General features: G+C 39.7%; 2 protein-coding genes across 2 annotated transcripts in view; one reads left to right on the top strand and one right to left on the bottom strand.

Annotated features, from left to right (window-relative positions):
- Window positions 1-1,820: 1,820 nt before the first annotated feature.
- On the bottom strand, window positions 1,821-11,139 carry mcmbp (minichromosome maintenance complex binding protein). The gene is made up of 16 exons (XM_015039490.1): window positions 10,936-11,139; window positions 9,402-9,493; window positions 8,364-8,504; window positions 8,209-8,250; window positions 8,050-8,139; window positions 7,588-7,723; window positions 6,477-6,622; window positions 6,315-6,412; window positions 5,824-5,987; window positions 5,215-5,338; window positions 5,025-5,142; window positions 4,286-4,451; window positions 4,085-4,218; window positions 3,287-3,454; window positions 2,813-2,901; window positions 1,821-2,078 (listed from the first exon to the last, which is right to left on the bottom strand). Exons 1-16 carry the CDS (start codon window positions 10,991-10,993, stop codon window positions 1,952-1,954), a joined length of 1,893 nt encoding a protein of 630 aa, XP_014894976.1. The 5' UTR covers window positions 10,994-11,139; the 3' UTR covers window positions 1,821-1,951.
- Window positions 11,140-12,381: 1,242 nt separating this feature from the next.
- sec23ip (SEC23 interacting protein) overlaps window positions 12,382-18,850 on the top strand; it is a 15,592-nt gene continuing 9,123 nt past the window's right edge. Inside the window, exons 1-12 of the mRNA XM_015039489.1 lie at window positions 12,382-12,619; window positions 13,959-14,470; window positions 15,436-15,649; window positions 15,716-15,909; window positions 16,672-16,761; window positions 16,833-16,953; window positions 17,028-17,117; window positions 17,189-17,330; window positions 18,037-18,245; window positions 18,324-18,412; window positions 18,483-18,629; window positions 18,712-18,807. Coding sequence (XP_014894975.1) covers window positions 12,487-12,619; window positions 13,959-14,470; window positions 15,436-15,649; window positions 15,716-15,909; window positions 16,672-16,761; window positions 16,833-16,953; window positions 17,028-17,117; window positions 17,189-17,330; window positions 18,037-18,245; window positions 18,324-18,412; window positions 18,483-18,629; window positions 18,712-18,807 — 2,037 coding nt within the window. The 5' untranslated portion in view covers window positions 12,382-12,486. The remainder of the gene's footprint in view (window positions 12,620-13,958; window positions 14,471-15,435; window positions 15,650-15,715; window positions 15,910-16,671; window positions 16,762-16,832; window positions 16,954-17,027; window positions 17,118-17,188; window positions 17,331-18,036; window positions 18,246-18,323; window positions 18,413-18,482; window positions 18,630-18,711; window positions 18,808-18,850) is intronic.

The following is an 18,850-nucleotide window of genomic DNA, read 5'->3' as shown; positions in this document are numbered from 1 at the left end:
CTAAATAAAATTATGACAATCTAAAGAAAACAAACACTTGAAAAATAAATGTTTTAAATTTCCAAGAAGTTGGCTGTTCACAAACGTCCGGAAAGTTCAGTGGAAGGAGAAAAATATACATTAAACATTTATACTTGAGATAATTTAAATGAAATTATCATAAATTTAAAAAAAAAATTACTTGTAATTTTATAAATATCCAATTTTCAAAATGATGGCTGTGTGCAAACGTACAAAGTTCAGTGGAAGGAAAACAAAATAAATGAATGGAATTTCAATTTATTGTTAAAATGTATGCAGCGATTATGGCATCTAATTATTTTACAGTCCTGAGTTGCTTTGTGAAATTATTTGAAGTCATTATGGACTGTTGTTCCAAGAAAAACTTAATAATTACTGAAATAATTCAGTTTATTCAAATGTGTATTTGATGTTATTACAAGTATGTATCTAGCATACTTGTAATATTATATACTAAAATTATGTTAAAGTTTTGTTTAAGCTATCATGTGTGGATATTTGAGAACGTATTTGTTGAATTGTGGCAGTGTTGGGCCTCCGTAGCTCTGCTGACAGTAGGTGGTGCTGCCAATGCTTCAGGGTGATTTCCTGCAGTGCAACGTTTTCACGCTGAGGTTTAAACGTCTTCGTTGTAAACACTGGAGCAGTTCTCGAGCTTTCCGTGCGGTGAACAGGAAAAACTCAACATTCCTGATGAACAAGAGTGTCGCTGTTTTTTTTTGTTTTTTAATATGCAAAAGTTGTTTTTCTTCAAATATCTGCTGGGTGAGATTTATCTTACATTTTCACACCAACTGCTTTTTTTCTTCCAATTAGGACCCAACATTATGACTTAATTGTGCAATTAAACATGTTCAAGCATTTTATTTGCACTGATTAAGCACATCCTCCTAGTCTGCAGTCATGTCGTTCCTCTACCAACTGACTGTTGTCATTGTTTTCCAGTGTACTGAAATTGTATTGTATATTAAAGTATCCTATTTATTCTTAACTGTGGGTGTGCTACTAATTTTTAATAAGTTTAATTTTAAAGCATCAATGAAATTTCAGAAATTTAATTCAAAAAGTTCTACACATTTATATTTTCAGAGTGAATTTAATTTTAATTGAGTCAGACCCAATAAGAAAAAATATAAATGTATCAAACTGTGGGAATATTATGCAAGACCCAGTGCTTTTTTTTTTTAAACAATCGCAAATGTTGGCAATTTGAAGATTGAAAACAATGAACCATTTTTATTAAGTTTAGAATATTAAGTTTAATTTTGCTCTGCAGCCGCTCTGTCAAACATTTGACAGCACATCAGTGCCAAGAGATGGGAAAATGTTTAAAAAGTACATTTTCACCAAAACACTCTGGAATTTTCTAGAAAATAACTTGGAAGTTTCTGACTTGAAGTCAAATATTTGCTAGAAAAATAACAGAAATTTTCAGATTAGTCTCAGTTTATGAAAACGTAAAATTTTGAGTTTCAAAAGTCAGATTTTTACTTGAAATGCAGAATTTTTCAAGGTTTTTCCTCAAATTTCTAAGATGGAGCTAAAATTTTCTTGTTTTAAATCATCTCCTGGAAAATTTCTAAGATTAATCTCAAAATTTGGAATTTCTTAGAGTAAATTAACATTTGAAACTCAAATGTCAGTTTTTTCTAAAAACAACAAAAAACTTATTTTGGGGGGAGCTTCACTTCGTTTTTCCGTCTATAATGACCCCAATATGTCGTTGTAAAAACCGGAAGGACTTCAAAAATAGCCACAATTTGTAGCAAAATTAGTTTTAGCATACAATCCTTTACATATTTACTCCAAAACAAGAACACATCTCTAAATTTTATTTGCAGCTTAGTATAAAAAAACATCTTAACTTGAAGGGCACCTGAAAAAAGTCTTTATTACAAACATATCAAAACAAAAAGGGAAGTGGCTGTGATCAGGGCTCGTTGCCGTTGACGCTCTTATGTTGCTCCATACGGCTCCGTCGCAGCATCTCGATGTGTTTGGCCCGCAGCCAGCTGTCTCTGGTCAGCGACGTCTGACCCAAACTCAGCGACAGCAGCCTGCAAAACAGAACCGGTTTCCATTAGCCGTAAAACTGAAATTACTCATAAAATCGCTTGTAAGAAAAATAAAACACGTTTTTAAGCTAGGATGAGGCGGTTTTTCAGCCGTGTCAAACACTTTTCCGCCTCATACGAGTCACGTGATGAACAGCTGGCTGTTACAACTAGCGAAAACGGCGAAGAAGACTGAGACAGGAAGTCGTAGGAGGATGGAGGGTTGTTTTTGTTTTAGGACAATGAGCAACTGACTCCAGAGTTAAATATGTCTGTCAATCCAACGTGTTGAATGCATAGCGCTTATGTAAAATGGCCGACAACAATTTATCTAAAACGCCGACAACGTGACGTCATGCTCTGAAAAACGCAGCCAACTCTGTCATGACGGACGTTAAAACATTTGCTCTCCTAGCTTGTCGGAGTTGGTCGCTTGTATCTTGAGTTTGTCGCTCCAACGCCTGAATAACAAGCCAACGTTTCCTCTGATAGCCGAATTACGGATACATCTCATGTAAGTGTTTACATCCATCACCGCCATATTTTTAATGAGTTATCGCGTGAACTAGCTTATTCGCGTGAGATTTTATTTTAATCATTTAATGGAAACACCTCAAAAATTGCGTCACTCCCCTCCCGACATTAGCAGAAGATAGACAGAAATGTGGGCACATCTGTAATAGACACGCGGCTAATGAGGCATTAGAGACCCGACCGGTCCGGTTCGGACCGCTCACCTGGCAACAACCAGCATCCTGTGGAGGTCGTCGGCAGATATGCTCTGGGGGTCGTCCTTCCTCATGTCGACGAAGTCATCTTCAACCGCCTGGGGAGACAAAACAGAAACAACATGGCTGACCGGTTCAAGTCTGACTTTAGGTCTGTGGTCTCCAAAGTCGAAAATTAAAACAAACTAAAAAGTTAAAACTTTTTGATCCATTTCAGAAATTCTCTGGAAGATACTTGGAAATTCATGAACTTCAAAAGTCGAAAATTAAAATTTCTTTAGTGGAAGAAAATTAAAAATTTTCGACTTGAAAAATCTCAGTTTGAAAGTACTTGATATTTTGTTAAGTACTTTCAGAATGTCAAGTTTAGAGTACTTGACATTTTAAGCCTCATATTATCAACTTTACATTTTTGTCAAAGTATTTTGACAACTTAAAATTGCCAAGTCAACATTTTGTCTTAAAAGTGTCGAGTTGAAAGACCTTTGTCACTTCGTCTGAGATGCTGTAGTCGAGCAGGCGAGCGACGCTCAGGAAGACTCTGAACTTGTTGAGCTGCGATGAGGCCTGCGGATGGACATGGATGCTGCTGAGGTAATCCTCCATGTGGGGCGGCGCCACCTGGGGCTGCAGGTGTATGTGGCAGTCGGACTGCCCAGGCAAAGAGCAGGAAATAATTACACCCCGTCAGGAACACAGATGGAAAACATTTTAAAAAGACGGTAATAATCATAGGAGGTGGATTCAGGTTTCATCTTTCTACCACCTGCAGCCACGAAGACGTTTTACGGTGTTTGTATCACGTAACTTTATTACTTTAGTCTCGTATTCTTCCCAAAATATGATTTTATTCTCATTTTATTACGACTTTATTCTCCTAATATTACTTTATTCTCAAAATATAATTTTATTCNTGTAATATNACGACTATCTTAAAAAATATTATTTCTATTCTCATGTGTATTTTTAATTTTATTTTTCTCGTCCCCAACACTCCTGGGATCTTTGCTGTGCTTTATTTTCTCACGAACTCCCCAGTTCTGCCATCAACAGCCCATGCTGACCTCTGACCCCTGCTAGTCAGGGGTTGTGTACACGGCGCAGCCCGGCTGACAGCTGCCGCCATGGCAACGCTCTGGAGCTGCGTTCAGGAATAGCACGCGCCACATTCCTCGCCAGAAGCATCGTCGCCATGACGACAGCAGGAAACCCAACCCATACTGAGGGGACAGAGGGGGGGTTCTTAAAGGCGCAGGGCGGCTTTGGGCCTGTTGTCCTCACCGGCAGCAGCGAGCGTCCCTCCGACGCGATCAGCACGTTAATATTGCAGGGGAATTCCATCTGGTGGAAGTTAAAGTCATAATCCACCTTCTGCCAAGTGATCAGGTTCCCCAGCGCCGTCACATTACGCACACCTGCAGCACAAACACACAGTCAGGGGCGTCCAGGGCGGCTCGCCGTCGCCCTCTAGTGGCGCCTCACCGGTTGCGTCCAGCTGCCCCGGCTCCAGCTGGGTCTCGTCCAGGAACAGGGAGGTGCTGCTGGCCAGCTGCAGCGCGCCGCTCACCAGCCGGTTCGCCACATAGTCCTTCCTGGGAACGAGCCGCATCTGGTTCATGTTCTGGAGGCTCATCGCCAGGTAGAACGACTGGAGAAACGGCAGAAAATAACGGGAAAATCAATGAAAAATAACAGGATAAACCAGAAAAACAGTGAAAAATAGGAAAATCAATGAAAAATAACAGGAAAAACCAGAAAAACAGTGAAAATCAATGAAAAAATAACAGGAAAATCAATGAAAAATAACACGATAAACCAGAAAAACTGAAAAATAACAGGAAAATCAATGAAAAACAGGATCCCTGGTTTACAGGAACAAAACATTTGGAAGGTTTAGTGGAAGGAAAAAATAAAATTTGAAAGGCTTAGAGGAAGAATAAATGTGGAATATTCAGAGGACTGAAAATTTTTTAAAGGTTTAGTGTTTTAAAGGAAAAACATTAGAAGGTTCAGGGGATTGAAAAAAGTTTTTAAGGTTTACTGGAATAAAAATGTTTGGAAAATTTAGTGGAAGAAAAAATAGCGACAAAAAGTTGCTCAAGCAGAAGCGAGAGGTTTGTGAAGCAACGTGGCGTTCCTGAATGATACCTTGAGGGTTAGCATTGTTTTAAAGTTAGTTTTTAGAAAACAACGCTCTTATTTCCTGCGTTCCTGAACTCACCGACGGGACGAGCTGCTGGACGATCTGGTAGAGGCGCTGGGTGTAGGCGGCGGCGGCGGGGCAGCCGCTCAGGTTCAGGGTGAACTTTCCCAGCGGCAGAACGTCTCGCCTGGAGTACCTGCGACAGCACAGAGACGCTAGCTTAACTTCGGCCGCGGCCGGTTTCGGTTCTGACCCGAACCGGACCTACACGCTGGAGAGGAGGTGCAGCAGCAGGAACTCGGCAGCCAGAGCGTCGCCCAGCAGGACGTGGGTGAAGTACGACAGCAGCTCGGCCCGGACGGCGGCCATCTCCCCGAGAGCCGACGACAAAACTGCAGAGAGAGAGGGCAAAGGGCGTTTCCATGGCGATGAAAAGGCGGCCTGGCTTCAAAGCTTTACAGCAAAAAAAAAAAAAACAACAACTTGATCTCCATGGAAACGAGGAAAAAACAAACTTTAAACAAAGAGGAGCGAAAATAAAAAATATTGGGATAAATCTGGGATATCTGAACACAAAGTAACATTAATAAATACAGGACAGGAAGACGATTGGAAAGTTTAGTGGAAGGAAAAAATACAATAAAAGTGTTTGTTTTGAAGGTGTAGTGGAAGAAAAATAATTGGAAGGTTTAGTGGAAGAAACAATTTAGATTTTTTTAGAGGACATAAAGTTTGGAAGGTTTAGTGGAAGGAATTTTTTTTTTATTATTTATAGAATGGAAGGAAGTTTGGAAAGTCCAGAAATTCACTGATTCTCAAAGGACAATAATTTTTGGCCTAGTCCAAACAACGCTCTGAGCTGTCACTGATTGCTTACAGGCACTGTTGTCCTGCAGGGCGGCGCCGGGGAGCAGCGGGTTGTTGTGAACCAGCCGCTCGGCGTGGAGCAGGTGGAGGCGCGGGACGAGGGAGGCCGGCGGGCTGTGGACCCGCTGCTCCGCCGCCGACTCCAGGCCGGCCGCCGGGTCCAGAAACGAATCCCTGCAGAACAGAACCGGAGCAGGTCAGAACCAAAACAGGTCTGAAATGGAGCGGGTCAGAACTGGAGCGGGTCAGGGCCAGTAGAGACAGAAACAAGGGAGGAAATTACTGCCAAAAAACTCAAGAATTTTCTAGAGAAAAAAATTTGGAAATTTTAACAAGTTAAAAATTTGTGACAAAAAACAACAACAAAAAAACTCCAAAATGGTGGATTACATGGAAATATTCTGAGTTTTTTGTCATGAATGTACTCCTCTTGTTGCCTCGTCTGTACAGCGGCTGTCGTAGAACCGGACCGGACGCAGGAAGCAGGAAAACGTGACTCACTTCTCATCGGCCAGAGCGCTGAGCGCAGGGCTGACCGACAGGATGCCGAACACCTGCAGCGTGTCGTTCAGTTTGAACCGTTCCCAGTCCTCGTACACCTGGGCAGGACACACCCGTCAGAACCTGCTGCTGGAAAAGCCGCGGCCGGCAATCGGAGCCCACCTTCACCAAGCAGGACGGGCCTTTCTCGCCCGGCAGCGGGAAGTTCAGGTCCAGGTGGGAGGCGGACGCCGCCTGGCCGGAAGGAGCCTCCGTCTCCTGACGCTTACAGTCGACGTTACCGTGCGGGTCGGCGGCGCTTGGGGAAGCTGCGCAGAAACGGAGGAAATACAATACAGACCGAGGCGAGGCTGCTGCCCCCTCTGGTGGAGACGTGTAATAACACTTCAAAACAAAATTATTTCAGCATTTTAGAGCAGATTTATTCTCTAGAGATTAAAAAATAAATAAATATGGGAGACTATCAGGGCCACTGAAAAAAAAATTCAGACTTTAATTTTCTGAGAAAAAAAGTCTGATTTCTGAGTTTAATGAAGTCATTTTTATGATGCCGTTTTTACAACAGAAAAAAGAAAACTCAACTTTTTTACTAATCTCAGAATTATGTTGGTTTTCTTAAAAAAAAAAAACATGGAATTTTTTTCTTTTAAAAAATTCTTTAATAAAAGAGGTTTATATATATAAAACTCTCAATCTGAAATAATAAACATTTCAGATTTTTTCTAGAAAATTTCTAAAACTTTATCTCAAAATTTCTCAGATTAATTTCAAACATTTTCTAGCAAATCTTAAACTTTTCAAAATCAGAAATTTACTTTTTTTTCTGGAAACATTTTGAGATTTATGTCAAACTTTCTGAGGTAAATTTCAAAATTTTTTTCTAGAAAAATTCAGTTTTCAGAATGTATTTCAGCTACAATGGCCTTAATACGCCGTCAGACATCCCTGCTGCTATTTAAAATATAAATTTATTAAGTATGTATGTTTAATTTATATTTTTATTCAATACATGTTTATAGTTTCATTAGAAATATATATAAAGAAACTTAAAGCAGAAAAGGAGCCAATAGCTCATTTAAAACGAATGAACAACATCGTTAGGAGTGTCGACAATTATTCCTTAATGTGGAATTTTGTTGTTAAAAAATAAATTAAAGGTTGGGTTTGTCCAAATTTTGCAATTTACGTTTATGTTCTTGCAGTTAAGTGTGAATTTATCTTAAGGATTTTCTAAACAGGTTGTGAATCATGAACCATGGATCTCTGACGGCACCTGCATGCGTTTCCTTCTGCTTCTGTGGCTGAACCTCCATTTCCTCGTCCTCCTCGTAGCTGCGCTTCTGTCTGCTGGGAACGTACGACGTGGAGGGAACCACCCTGCCCTGGTTACTCGTCGTCTCCACGTAGCCGTGCAGCAGCATTAAGGAAAAACTTCAGAGGCATGGGATTTAAAACGCCGAAACTAAGAGAAAGATTTGTACGCTTTTTCCACAGTAAAATTCAAAACACTTTGGATAAATATTAATATATAATTTTTTTTTATGCCCGCTTAAAGATTGTTAATCAATAAAATCAATAACATCAATCTACATTAGATTAACTCATTAATTAATAACTTAAATCTTTATTTTAGATTGCAGTTTATTACAAAACTATGCAGCTTGAAAACACCAAACTGATGTTAAAGTAAGCTGTACAGAAAAAGGTTAATTTGTCCCATTTGTCGTCAGGATATGTCCTTGGCCCACTGATTCTCTCCAGGGATGGGAACGCAGTAGAACGTCTGTCTCTCTGCAGTCACTGTGCTTCTGGAGTTTACGTCCACCTGCAGAGAAAAGCAGCTGCAACGAGGCGTTCAGGAACCGACTCAGAGCCTGAAGAGACGAGGCCTTACCCCAGACTCTGTCACGTCTTTGTATTTGCCGCACCGCAGCGTCTGGGGAGCGTCAGGCGGTAAAATGAGAGGAGAACAGCCAAAACGTGATAAAATGCAAATGAAGCTGCAGGCTATGTAAATGTCTGCAGGGGAGGGAACAAGGAAGCGCTCACTCTGGCCTTGGTGGCCGGGTCGACGGTCTCGTAGACTCCCATGAAGAACTCCGGGTCGAACATGTCCTGGACCAAGCAGCGGAACCTCACCAGGCTGTCTGGCTTCAGGTAGTGCAGAGGGACGTCGTTCAGAGACGGGACCTGAATCCAGAGACAGGTGAGAAAATGGTCGGAGACTCGCACGCTTCCCAGCCAATCCAAACTCAGAAATTCATCATGATAGTTTGTGGTACAATGGACACGCTGCAAGTTATTGACTGAGGGCAGAAAGACGATTCCTTTACCTGCTGTGGGAGAAAAATCCTGTTGATAAAATTAAGCCTGGAGAAGCAGGTATTAATTTAGCGCAGCACACCGCAGCAAAAGGAGAAAAAACTCAGGAACCATTGAAGAGCAACTCCAAACCGCTCGTTTTCTTACTTTTTTCTCGCTCTCTGTGTCGGCTATGCTACACACAGACACGTTGCCATAGCAACTGACTGGCAACAGCTCCACTATGTATGTATCAGGAAAAAAAATCAAACATTTTCCACATGGTCAACAGAACATTCAGTCGGCTGCAGTTTTATGTTTTCAGGCTTGATGTTTACTTTGCGATTATTAATAAGTGATGCCTGAATACAGCGGCGGCTAATTAGCCAATTAAACACGAGCGCTACTATGATCTGTCAGAGAGTTGGCGCTATTTATTTACTTTTGTTTAACTTCATTTAAATTCCCTTTGGATTCAATAAGGTAGTTTTGAATATTTGAAATAAACCGAAACACAATGAATTCTGCAGTGCAATTTGTGCCAAGTTAAACGCAGTAACTGCATTTAATTATGTTTTCAAATTTAGAGATATTTATTTATGCTCTTGTTGAACAAAGTAGAGAAAACGGTAAAAAAAATAATTTCCGATAATACTGTCCCTTTTGTTTTTTTTATTTGACATCATTAATTGAAACTGATCGAGACAACAATAAATCAACATTTCTAGTCATGATAATTTCTTTGCCCAGCCTAATGCTTTCATGAGCTTAATGAAGCAGGATTACCAGAGTCTGGGCTTCTTTCTCCTTCAGCTGCTCTTTGAAAAACTCCACCGCCTTCGCCTCCCATCCTGAACTCTGACTGCTCTGGGAAGCAGCTGCAAAACCAAAACACACAAATTTATCTAAAAAAACCATCCAGCTGCTATTTCTGCAATAAATGAGCCTCTCAGTAAATTAGAATATCATCAAAGAGTTAATATATAAAACTCAGGATATTAGATTAGATTAAGGCTGCAGCTAATGGTTATTTTAGAAAACAATCTATTGATTATTCTGAATATCGATTAATCTGATAAAAATATTGGCACATTCTGCATATTTTTCATTTAAACACTTAAATGAAAAATGTCTTAAAGTTGCATATAAATAATTCAGTTCCGTTTTTAAATACGAAAATAAACATTTTATTGCCTAGAATACAATACCACAGCATTCATTTAGTAAATCTGAACCGTGTGAAGCTAAAAGTGGCACTTGAGAAGTTTGGGTCAAAAACATTTTCACAGACAAAGGTTTTTACATTAAATGCAAATGTATGTTTTTTTGTGCAGTTTTGGCTTAAGAACTCCTCTGAATAGGTTTTTTAGTCTGTTTACTCAGCTAACAATCAATTATTGAAATAATTGGAAACTAATTTAGTAATCAATTAATCACAATTAGTCGTTTCAGTCCCACATAAGTTCAGAAAAAACTGATTTAAAACATAAATGTTGTGAAGATCGCTAACAGTAACAGACAGAAGGTCACTGCTAAAGAAGCTAGTGACTATCCAAGGATTTTAAATGGAAAGTTTAGTGAAAGGTAAAAGTAGAGCAACAGGAATGACTGCAGCTAAAATTATAATGTATACATATTACATCTGATACATATGCATCTGATCGTCCCAGCAGAATTTGTAATATTCTACATATTTACAGAAAAGATGCATATTATATTTTTTTTGTACAAGTTTGGTTTAATTACTGCTCTGACTGTTCTTTTTTCAGCAAATTTCTTATATTTGAGACTCAAGTTAATGATTGATTCCTAAATGAGCTGATTTAAATAATTGATTATAGTCGTTTCGGATCTATACATGTTGTTCAGTAAATTGACAATTAATGCCCATCTTCCAGTAGGCATTGATTTCTCTATTAAATGCCTTTTTAAAATTGCTGTATGCGATATTCTAATTTACAAAGTAGTGTGTTGTGAGTTTATATTTTTTTAAAAATTCATTAATAAAAGTAAATGCTTGAAATAGTTCATATTTGTGAACTAACTCAACTTCTGGATGGTATTCCAACTTAATTTGAATTTATCAACAACGAAGCAAGCATTTAAACGGGTTCGGCGGCATTTCCTGTAGTCCAGAAGGAGTGGTTCTGGCAGAAACTCGCAGTGAGTCGGTGTTTAAATTAAAGAGACTTAATGGAGAGATAAAAGCGCAGCAACATGTGATGTGCTCTGTTGGCATGGTGTGGACCGGGCTAGCCGCGGCTAGCTAGCAGCTTCCACGCGCTTCACAGAGAGAGAAGTTCCGCCCGGAGAGTCTTACCGAACATCCCCTCCACCACACCCAGAGGGTCGTTAATCCAGTCATGAGTGGAAGGCATGGCTCTGCTGACAAGGGAGGCAGGAGTGATAAAAATACACGCGAGGAAAACCTGTGTGAATCCTCAACTTTGTTGACTTTCCCCGTCACACAGGATTCTGGCAGAAACGAGGGCGGGAAATTTGCGTCACTTTCTAGTTGGTTTGATTTGAGTACCCGGAGGGACCGTAGGGCGGGGCTTGTCACAGCCGCCACGTCCCGTGTTAATTACCGTGCGTAACATGCGTAGAAATGATCCGTCAGCGCGAACGCCATATTGAGAGTGGCAAACATTTTGGAACAAAGAACATTACAAAGAAATATCTTCAACACAAAACAATAAGAAATATAAGCAGATTATATTAAACAAATACAATAAAAAAGAGGAATAACATATATATAAAGAATATATAACCATAAACATTGTCATTATTTATATTTCTCAACAGTCTTGCAATCTACAATCGATCTGCTACATACCTTTTCAGAACAACTTTTAATGTATGACAATTTTTCTGTTTTATTACTTTTTAAAATGTTTTACATTTTTAACATGCTATGCATTTGAATATTCTCCTTTTATAATTTTGTTTGGTGTTATTAGTGTTTGTAATTTTACGCGATTTCTGTAAAGTCACTGAGTGTTTACAAAAGCGCTACACAAATAAAACTGATTATTTTCGTTATTATTTGTATTAAATGTAAAATAAAGTAAAAAAAAAAAGTTAAATACATTTAGACATACATGGGTATATTAAAATAATGTGCATCTTTTATTTATTCTATGCAAACAATAAACAATAAACATAGAATAGTGCAGAAGTATATTATCCAAATATAGCAAAGTGTCTGTTACAATAACTAAAAGACAAATAAAAGTAAGCCTTATAGAAAAATATGTAAATTTCACCTGAAGAAAAAGTTGAATTGTCAAAGATGGGCAATATTGGCAATTTTAATAATACAAAAGTCTCTCCAATGTTTTCTGTAAAGAGAGACTCTGCATTGTCTTTATATGTTTTTAGTAGAAAAAATTATAATTGTAAATGTATATTTAAGATACAAAATTACATAAAATGTAGATATTTTGTACTTTTAAATGTTTGTGCTATTGTAAATGTTTGTTTTTGTACAGAAAAAAAGCTTTTAACTGATTAACATGGTGTTTTATTTTGTTGTTGTTTTGTTTTATTTTTGTATTTTTGTTTTATCTGTGAAGCCCTTTGTGAATTTTATCTGTGAAAGTAAAGAAATATTTACTTAAAATTGTAGGTGCCTTCCTGACCTGTAGGTGTCAGTAGTGAGAGGAAGTGAAACTAACAAGCGATACCGGTAACATTATAGCAGATCTGTAAATCATCTGCTTGGTTAGATGCTATATTGATCTGTTCAGATGGCGCCTTAAGGATCGGTGAACAGCTAAAAAAAAAACGAAAAAAAGCTCCCTATGGACAGCTGACCCCGTTCCGCCGGCGGCCTCCTCCGGTTCTTGCTACGTGTAATTCTGGGGGAAAAATGGCAGATAGAAAAAATAACAATGTTCCCAACAGCAGTGCCAATTTATTGTTCAGCGCCGCCCCGGAGTTTAACTTCAACCTGCCGTTCATGCCCGTGAGCCAGGCCACCGGGCCGGCGGTGCTGTCAGGAGGTGAGAGTTAGTGAGACTGTGCGAGGAAATGTTTAAACTGTGGACAGGTCGTTAGCATGCTAAGCTAGCCAGCCTAACATCCTGCTATCAGCTGTTATTGAGTGAAAGACACAGAAGCACAACAATAATAGTCGACAGATTTGCTAGAGTATCAGACGTGAACCTCTGCTGTAGCATTCTTGCTATTGGTGTTTATTACAATAAATGACAAATAAATTACTAGGTTAAAGTGCATAAACCTCACATTAATGTTTCTACAAACTCTTCTGGAGACAAAATATAGCAAATTTTGATAACGGAATAAAGGTTTTGCCTTTGTTAATACAAAAGGCAAATTTCCCCCTTCCTTTTAAATCAGTGAATAACTGTGATTGATCACATTTAGTTTTGGTTTGAATGGATTTGGTTCACCAGGTGGGATTAGTGTCCAATGTGTACAATAAATCGGTTTAATTCAGTCAAATAATAGATTATTTATCCCAAAGGGAAATTATGATGTCTCCTATCATTTAAGTGTCTTCAAAGAATTGTTTTGGGTGGTGATGCTGTAGTCAGGAAGAATCTCCAGTAGCAGTCAGTACTGCAACGAATGTGAACAGGCCTCTGACTGAAGACTGTTGCTCTATTACAGTCTCATGACGTACTAATGATTATTTTTGTAATTTATTATTTTATCAATTATTCTGACAATTAGTCTGTAAATCGCCACATTCTACAGATTTTCATTTAACTAAATAAGCCTTTTTTTTATACATTAGAAATACATTAAAAGATGCAAATAAACAAATCGGTTCAAATAAAAAAAGTAACTGCTTAAATGCAATAACAGCAATAGTTCAGTAAATCTGAACTTGGTGAAGCTAAAACTGTCGCTTGAGGAGCTTTGACTAAAGCATATTTACAAAGATCATTTTTTATCTTAAATGCGAAATGTACATATTTTTGTTCAGTGTTGGCTTATTTACTACTCTGAATATGTTGCTTTTTTGAGTCTATACACTCCAGCTAACGATTAATCAATTTCTAAATTAGTTGATACTAATCAATGCGATTAATCGTTTCAGCTCTGATGCTAACAGCTCAGTATCCACCAAAGAGCAAAGATGATATTCCACTGTAAAATGTCCTGGATGACACCATCAGTTGTTAGCAAGTACAGCTAATCCACTTAATTTTATTTTGCTGTACCTGTTTGTATCTCTGTATGGTTAGAAAACTGGGCAGAGAGATGTTGGAGTAGGGGATATGTTGACATATCAGGAGCAGGAGGTCCAGAAGATGTAAAGAAGAAAGAGATGACCTGTAGCTGCCGTTAAATTTATTATTTTGCGTCCTTTAGAAGAAGATTCCACTGATGTTGGAGAAGAAGACAGCTTCCTTGGTCAGACCTCTGGCGCTGCACCAGCATCCTCCTCCACCTTCAACTACTTCTCCAGTCCGGCCACAACCTCCGACCCGTTCGCATCCATCGGCCAGTTGCCATGCCCCCCATCCGCCATGTCCGCAGCAGCTGGACCCATTTCTGTTCCCCACAGCATCAGCATGGCTCCAACTCCGCCGCCACCTTCTGTAGGCTCGCAGATCAACTCGCCACCTCAGGTGTTCGGTGGCGCCGTTTACCAAAGCCCAGTGGGGCGCCACACTCCTCCCCCGACCGCCATGACGCCGCCGCCCCCCCTGATGCAACCGCAGGCTCACAACCCGTACCGCCACACCCCCAGCAGCAGCCGAGCCAGCCCCTACATTCCAGCGCCGGAGATCCTCCCGCCAACACACATGCCGCCGCAGATCCCCTACTCTGTCAGCGCGCCGCCGCAGATGTTTCCCCCCCCAGGGCCGACGTTTACAACAGTAGGTGCCAAAAAATTTCTATTAGATGTTTCCAATAGAATTTTTTTTATTTTTTTTCCTTTTTAAAAAAAAATTACAAATAAGGACGTGTTTTTTTAAATCAGATAAAAAAATCAGCACATTTTGCTGATTCATAATTTAAACTGTTTTTATACAATATCAGAACAAAGTTGCCTAAAAAGAGATTTTTTTTTTTAACAGCATTTGAACCAAATGAAGCTAAAGCTGCCACTTGAGGAGTTTTGGCTAAAACATATTTACAGACGTTTTAAAAATTTATTTTAAATGCAAAATATTCATATTTTTTGCAGCTTTGGCTTGATTACTTTCATGACTGTTTTTCTTTGAGCAAGTGACATTTTTGAGTCTGTAAACTCCAGTTAACGATAAATCGATTACCAAATTAGTTGACGATTATTTCAATAATCGGTTAATCACAATTAATCCGATTAATCGTTTCAGACCTGCACCTCATAAAAACACTCCGAAGTTAAATCAGATTAAACTTTTCTTGTTTTAGGTTAGTTGGAATCACCAAAATTATTTATATTTGTTAAATGAGAAAAAATTTAGCAAGAACATTATTTAGAGATTATTATTTAGCAGTCATTGTATGTTTTGTTTAAATAATTTACCTTAACACAATTTGTTTGGGTTGTTTTAATGTAATGAATATGTATAGTTCCTATGAAGTTTATCTTATATTAGTTTTTTTGTTAAATTATTGTTTTATGTTTGCAAAACATTTCAAAACATAATATTTTGTTATATTTTTAGCTTAACTTGTTCCTGCTGTAAAATGTAGAAAACCGTCACAAAGCATTAATAATAACTGTAATAATTTATATAATTGAGACCGTCTTTCATTTTACTGAAAAAGTTTGAAAACTTGCCTTGAAAATCCTTGAAAAGTGCTTGAATTTTTGTACGAACCCTGATCTGAATAAATCTTTTTTGTTCTTCAGCCTCCTCCCTCACATCTTCAGGCGGCTCCTCCTCCTCCGCCCACTGCCACCGCTGGCGCCGTCGTCCCTGCAGGTCCGATGATGCCGTACAACTACAACGTCTACGAACCGGTCCAGCCGCACTGGTTCTACTGCAAGCAAGTCGAGTCGAAGAGCGTCTGGTTTCCTTTGAGCATCATCGACTCGCTGCAGCTCGAGGAGACGTTCAACTCAGGTACGGAAAGGCAAAGACAGTCAATGAATATTTCACACACAGTCTGAAGGCCTTTGGTTCCTCCAGTCCAACCGGACCCAGAGAACGTGATCGTCCGGACGGACGGCGGGCGCTACGACGTGCAGCTTTATGACCGCATGCGCAGCGCCGTGTACTGGGAGGAGGAGCCCACAGAGGTCCGGCGCTGCACCTGGTTCTACAAAGGCGACAAGGACAGCCGCTTCGTCCCGTACTCTGAGGAGTTCAGCGAGAAACTGGAGGTTCGTAAAGAGGCGCCACCACCTGGTGGGTCACCAGAATGCATCCGAAAATGATTCAGAAAGCAACAACTGGCTCCAATTTGTTGATGGTTTTCAGTTCAACTCAAAAATACTTAATTGGTCCCAAAGGGAAATGAAATAATAATTTCAGTAATTCACATAGTTTTAAATATTAAGTAACTATTAGTGTTCTCTGGTTTTTCTGCTTATAAATTAAACAACTAAAAACAAATTATCAGTTTTTTTTATTTTGTTTTTTGGTAGAAAAAGAGTAATTACAAAAAACAGAATTAAGTTTTTTTTTCTTTTAGAGCTGCAGTAGCTAACTTTTATGATTTTTTTTCCACATAGTTGTTGGTAAAAAAAAAACAGATATGTGAAAATACTTTTTTTATATTGTGACTTGTATGATCAACAACAGGATGTTACTTCTGCCAGAAACCATGAAGAAGAAATCGCAGGAAGTAGTTGACGGATCTGTATGTTTTTCGATGAACAAAGTAGAAAACGTGAACGAATCTGTCCATGCATGATTTTAATTGCATTTCTTATTTAATGGTAAAACTGCAATTGCAAAAGTTTGTAAAAAAAAAAAAAAAGTTTTGTTTACATTTGTAGTGTGTATCACCGATAACCGATGCAGAATTCTTTTCAATATCAGGATCAATGCAGATATTGATGTCGCATTGCCTCATTTCTAACCACAAACATAAGTAATCAGTCCTCAGACTGTGACTTCATGAGTAAATGTTTCACCTTCAGGCAGAATATAAAAAGGCCGTATCAACAAACCAGTGGCATCGCAGGCTAGAGTTTCCATCCGGAGAAACGATCGTCATGCACAACCCAAAGGTGAGTCCAAACCGTCCTCAGGAACAGATTACCAGACAAACCCGGTTTGGACGTCCTGTTTGCTCCCGCAGGTCATAGTTCAGTTCCAGCCTTCGTCCAACCCAGACGAGTGGGGCACCACTCAGGACGGGCAGACCAGGCCCAGGGTGGTGAAGAGAGGCGTTGATGACGACCACGATGAGGTGCCTGATGGTACGCCGCCTCGCTGCGAATCACAACAGTGGAACCAACACCAGTTCAGCTGAAAATGATTTGTTCTGCTTCAGGCGAGCTTCCCACGGTGGATCATCTGGTGTTCATGGTCCACGGCATCGGCCCGGTTTGCGACCTGAGGTTCAGGAGCATGATCGAGTGCGGTGAGCGGCGTCTCCCCCAGTGATCCTATCTGTGGAAACTTTAACTTAAATGCAGCGTCGTCTGCTTCCAGTGGACGACTTCCGGAGCGTTTCGCTGAAGCTGCTGCACAGCCACTTCAAGAAGTCGCTGGACGAACACGCCATCAGCCGGGTGGAGTTCCTTCCTGTGCAGTGGCACACGGCTCTCCACGGAGACGCCACCGGGGTGGACAGGTGGCTGCGACACGCATCCGGCCCAAACCATTAACCACATAACTGAAACACTCATTGATTAATCGTTGACTTTAGAATCAAAAAGGATAATTTAACAAAAAAACAACATATTCAGAGCAGAAATTAAACCACAACTGTACAAAAAATAAGTTCATTTTGTATTTAAGATAAAAATTTATTTGTCTGTAAATACGTTTCAACCAAAACTGCTCAAGTGGCAGATTTAGCTGCATTTTAGGCGACAAAATGTTTATTTTATTATTTTAAAAAATTTAATTCATTATTTGCATTTTTTAATGTATTTCTAATCTATAAGAAAGGCTTAAGTTTAGGACTGACTTTGATTAGTCACAATTAATCAGTTATTGAAATAATCGTCAACTAATTTAGTAATTAATTGCTAACAAGAAGCTGCAATGGATGCACTTCTACTGAGATTTTCTTGGTTATTTTTTGATTTTCTTGGTTCATGAATATAAATGATTGCAGCTCAGTGAGTTAATCTTTTAAACGTTTCATCCTGCTTCATGTTGTTGGATTTAAAATGTCTGGTTTTGAGAAACATTTCATTTTCACTACTGAAGTGAAACTGAAATAATGTGATTAATCACAGTTTAAATGTGATTAAGCGAGTTTAATTACTTTTCAATAAAAGGTAAAGTAGGTGTTTTGTCTCAATAAATTAATTTATTCTGATTTTTTTCAGGAGGATTAAAAAGATCACCCTGCCCAGCACTGGACGGTTGCGCCACTTCACCAACGAGACGCTGCTGGATGTGCTTTTCTACAACAGTCCAACTTACTGCCAGACCATCATGGACACCGTGGCTCAGGAGATCAACCGTCTCTACGCCTTGTTCCTGAAGAGGAACCCCAACTACAGGGGGGGAATATCGGTGGCCGGACACAGCCTGGGTAAAACCAAACCCTGGCTTTTATTTTTAAACGGCAGATTCACGTTTCCGGTTTTAATGGTTGCTGTCGTCTCTGCAGGATCCCTGATTCTCTTCGATCTGCTTTCCAACCAGAAAACCGTCTCTGCTGCGCCGCTGCTGCCAGCCGCGCCCGCCGTTAACGGAGAGGTAGAGCGCAAACGCACCAGGAAACGCTGAAATGTGTGGAACTGTGTGGAAACGCTGCGTCTCGTTTCAGGTGTCGGCTCCCGCTGCGGAGGAGCCGAGCAGAGAGGAAGAGGAGGATCAGGAAGAGTTTGAGGATCTGGCTGCTGTGCTGAAACATCTGGGCCTCTCTGAGTACAAGAGCACCTTGGACCAGGAGAAGATGGACATCGAGTCTTTAGTAAGATTATAAAAATCTCCTTCATTTTATATGGATTTGCTGAAAGTTGAAGAAGACAAAAAGCTTGAATGTGTTTTTCCAGCTCATGTGTACGATGGAGGACCTGAAGGACATGGGGATCCCTCTGGGCCCGCGCAAAAAAATCACCAAGTTTGTGAAAGAACGAGTCAGCAGACAGGTGGGCTTCTTCAAGTGTTCAGCAAAAAAACAAAACAAAATGT

The sequence above is a fragment of the Poecilia latipinna genome, unplaced genomic scaffold (genome assembly GCF_001443285.1).
Source record: "Poecilia latipinna isolate Pla-1442-1.1 unplaced genomic scaffold, P_latipinna-1.0 Scaffold474, whole genome shotgun sequence".
Taxonomy (NCBI): Eukaryota; Metazoa; Chordata; class Actinopteri; order Cyprinodontiformes; family Poeciliidae; genus Poecilia; species Poecilia latipinna.
Note: the sequence above shows the minus strand (reverse complement) of the source record. Positions and strands in the feature narration are given on the sequence as shown.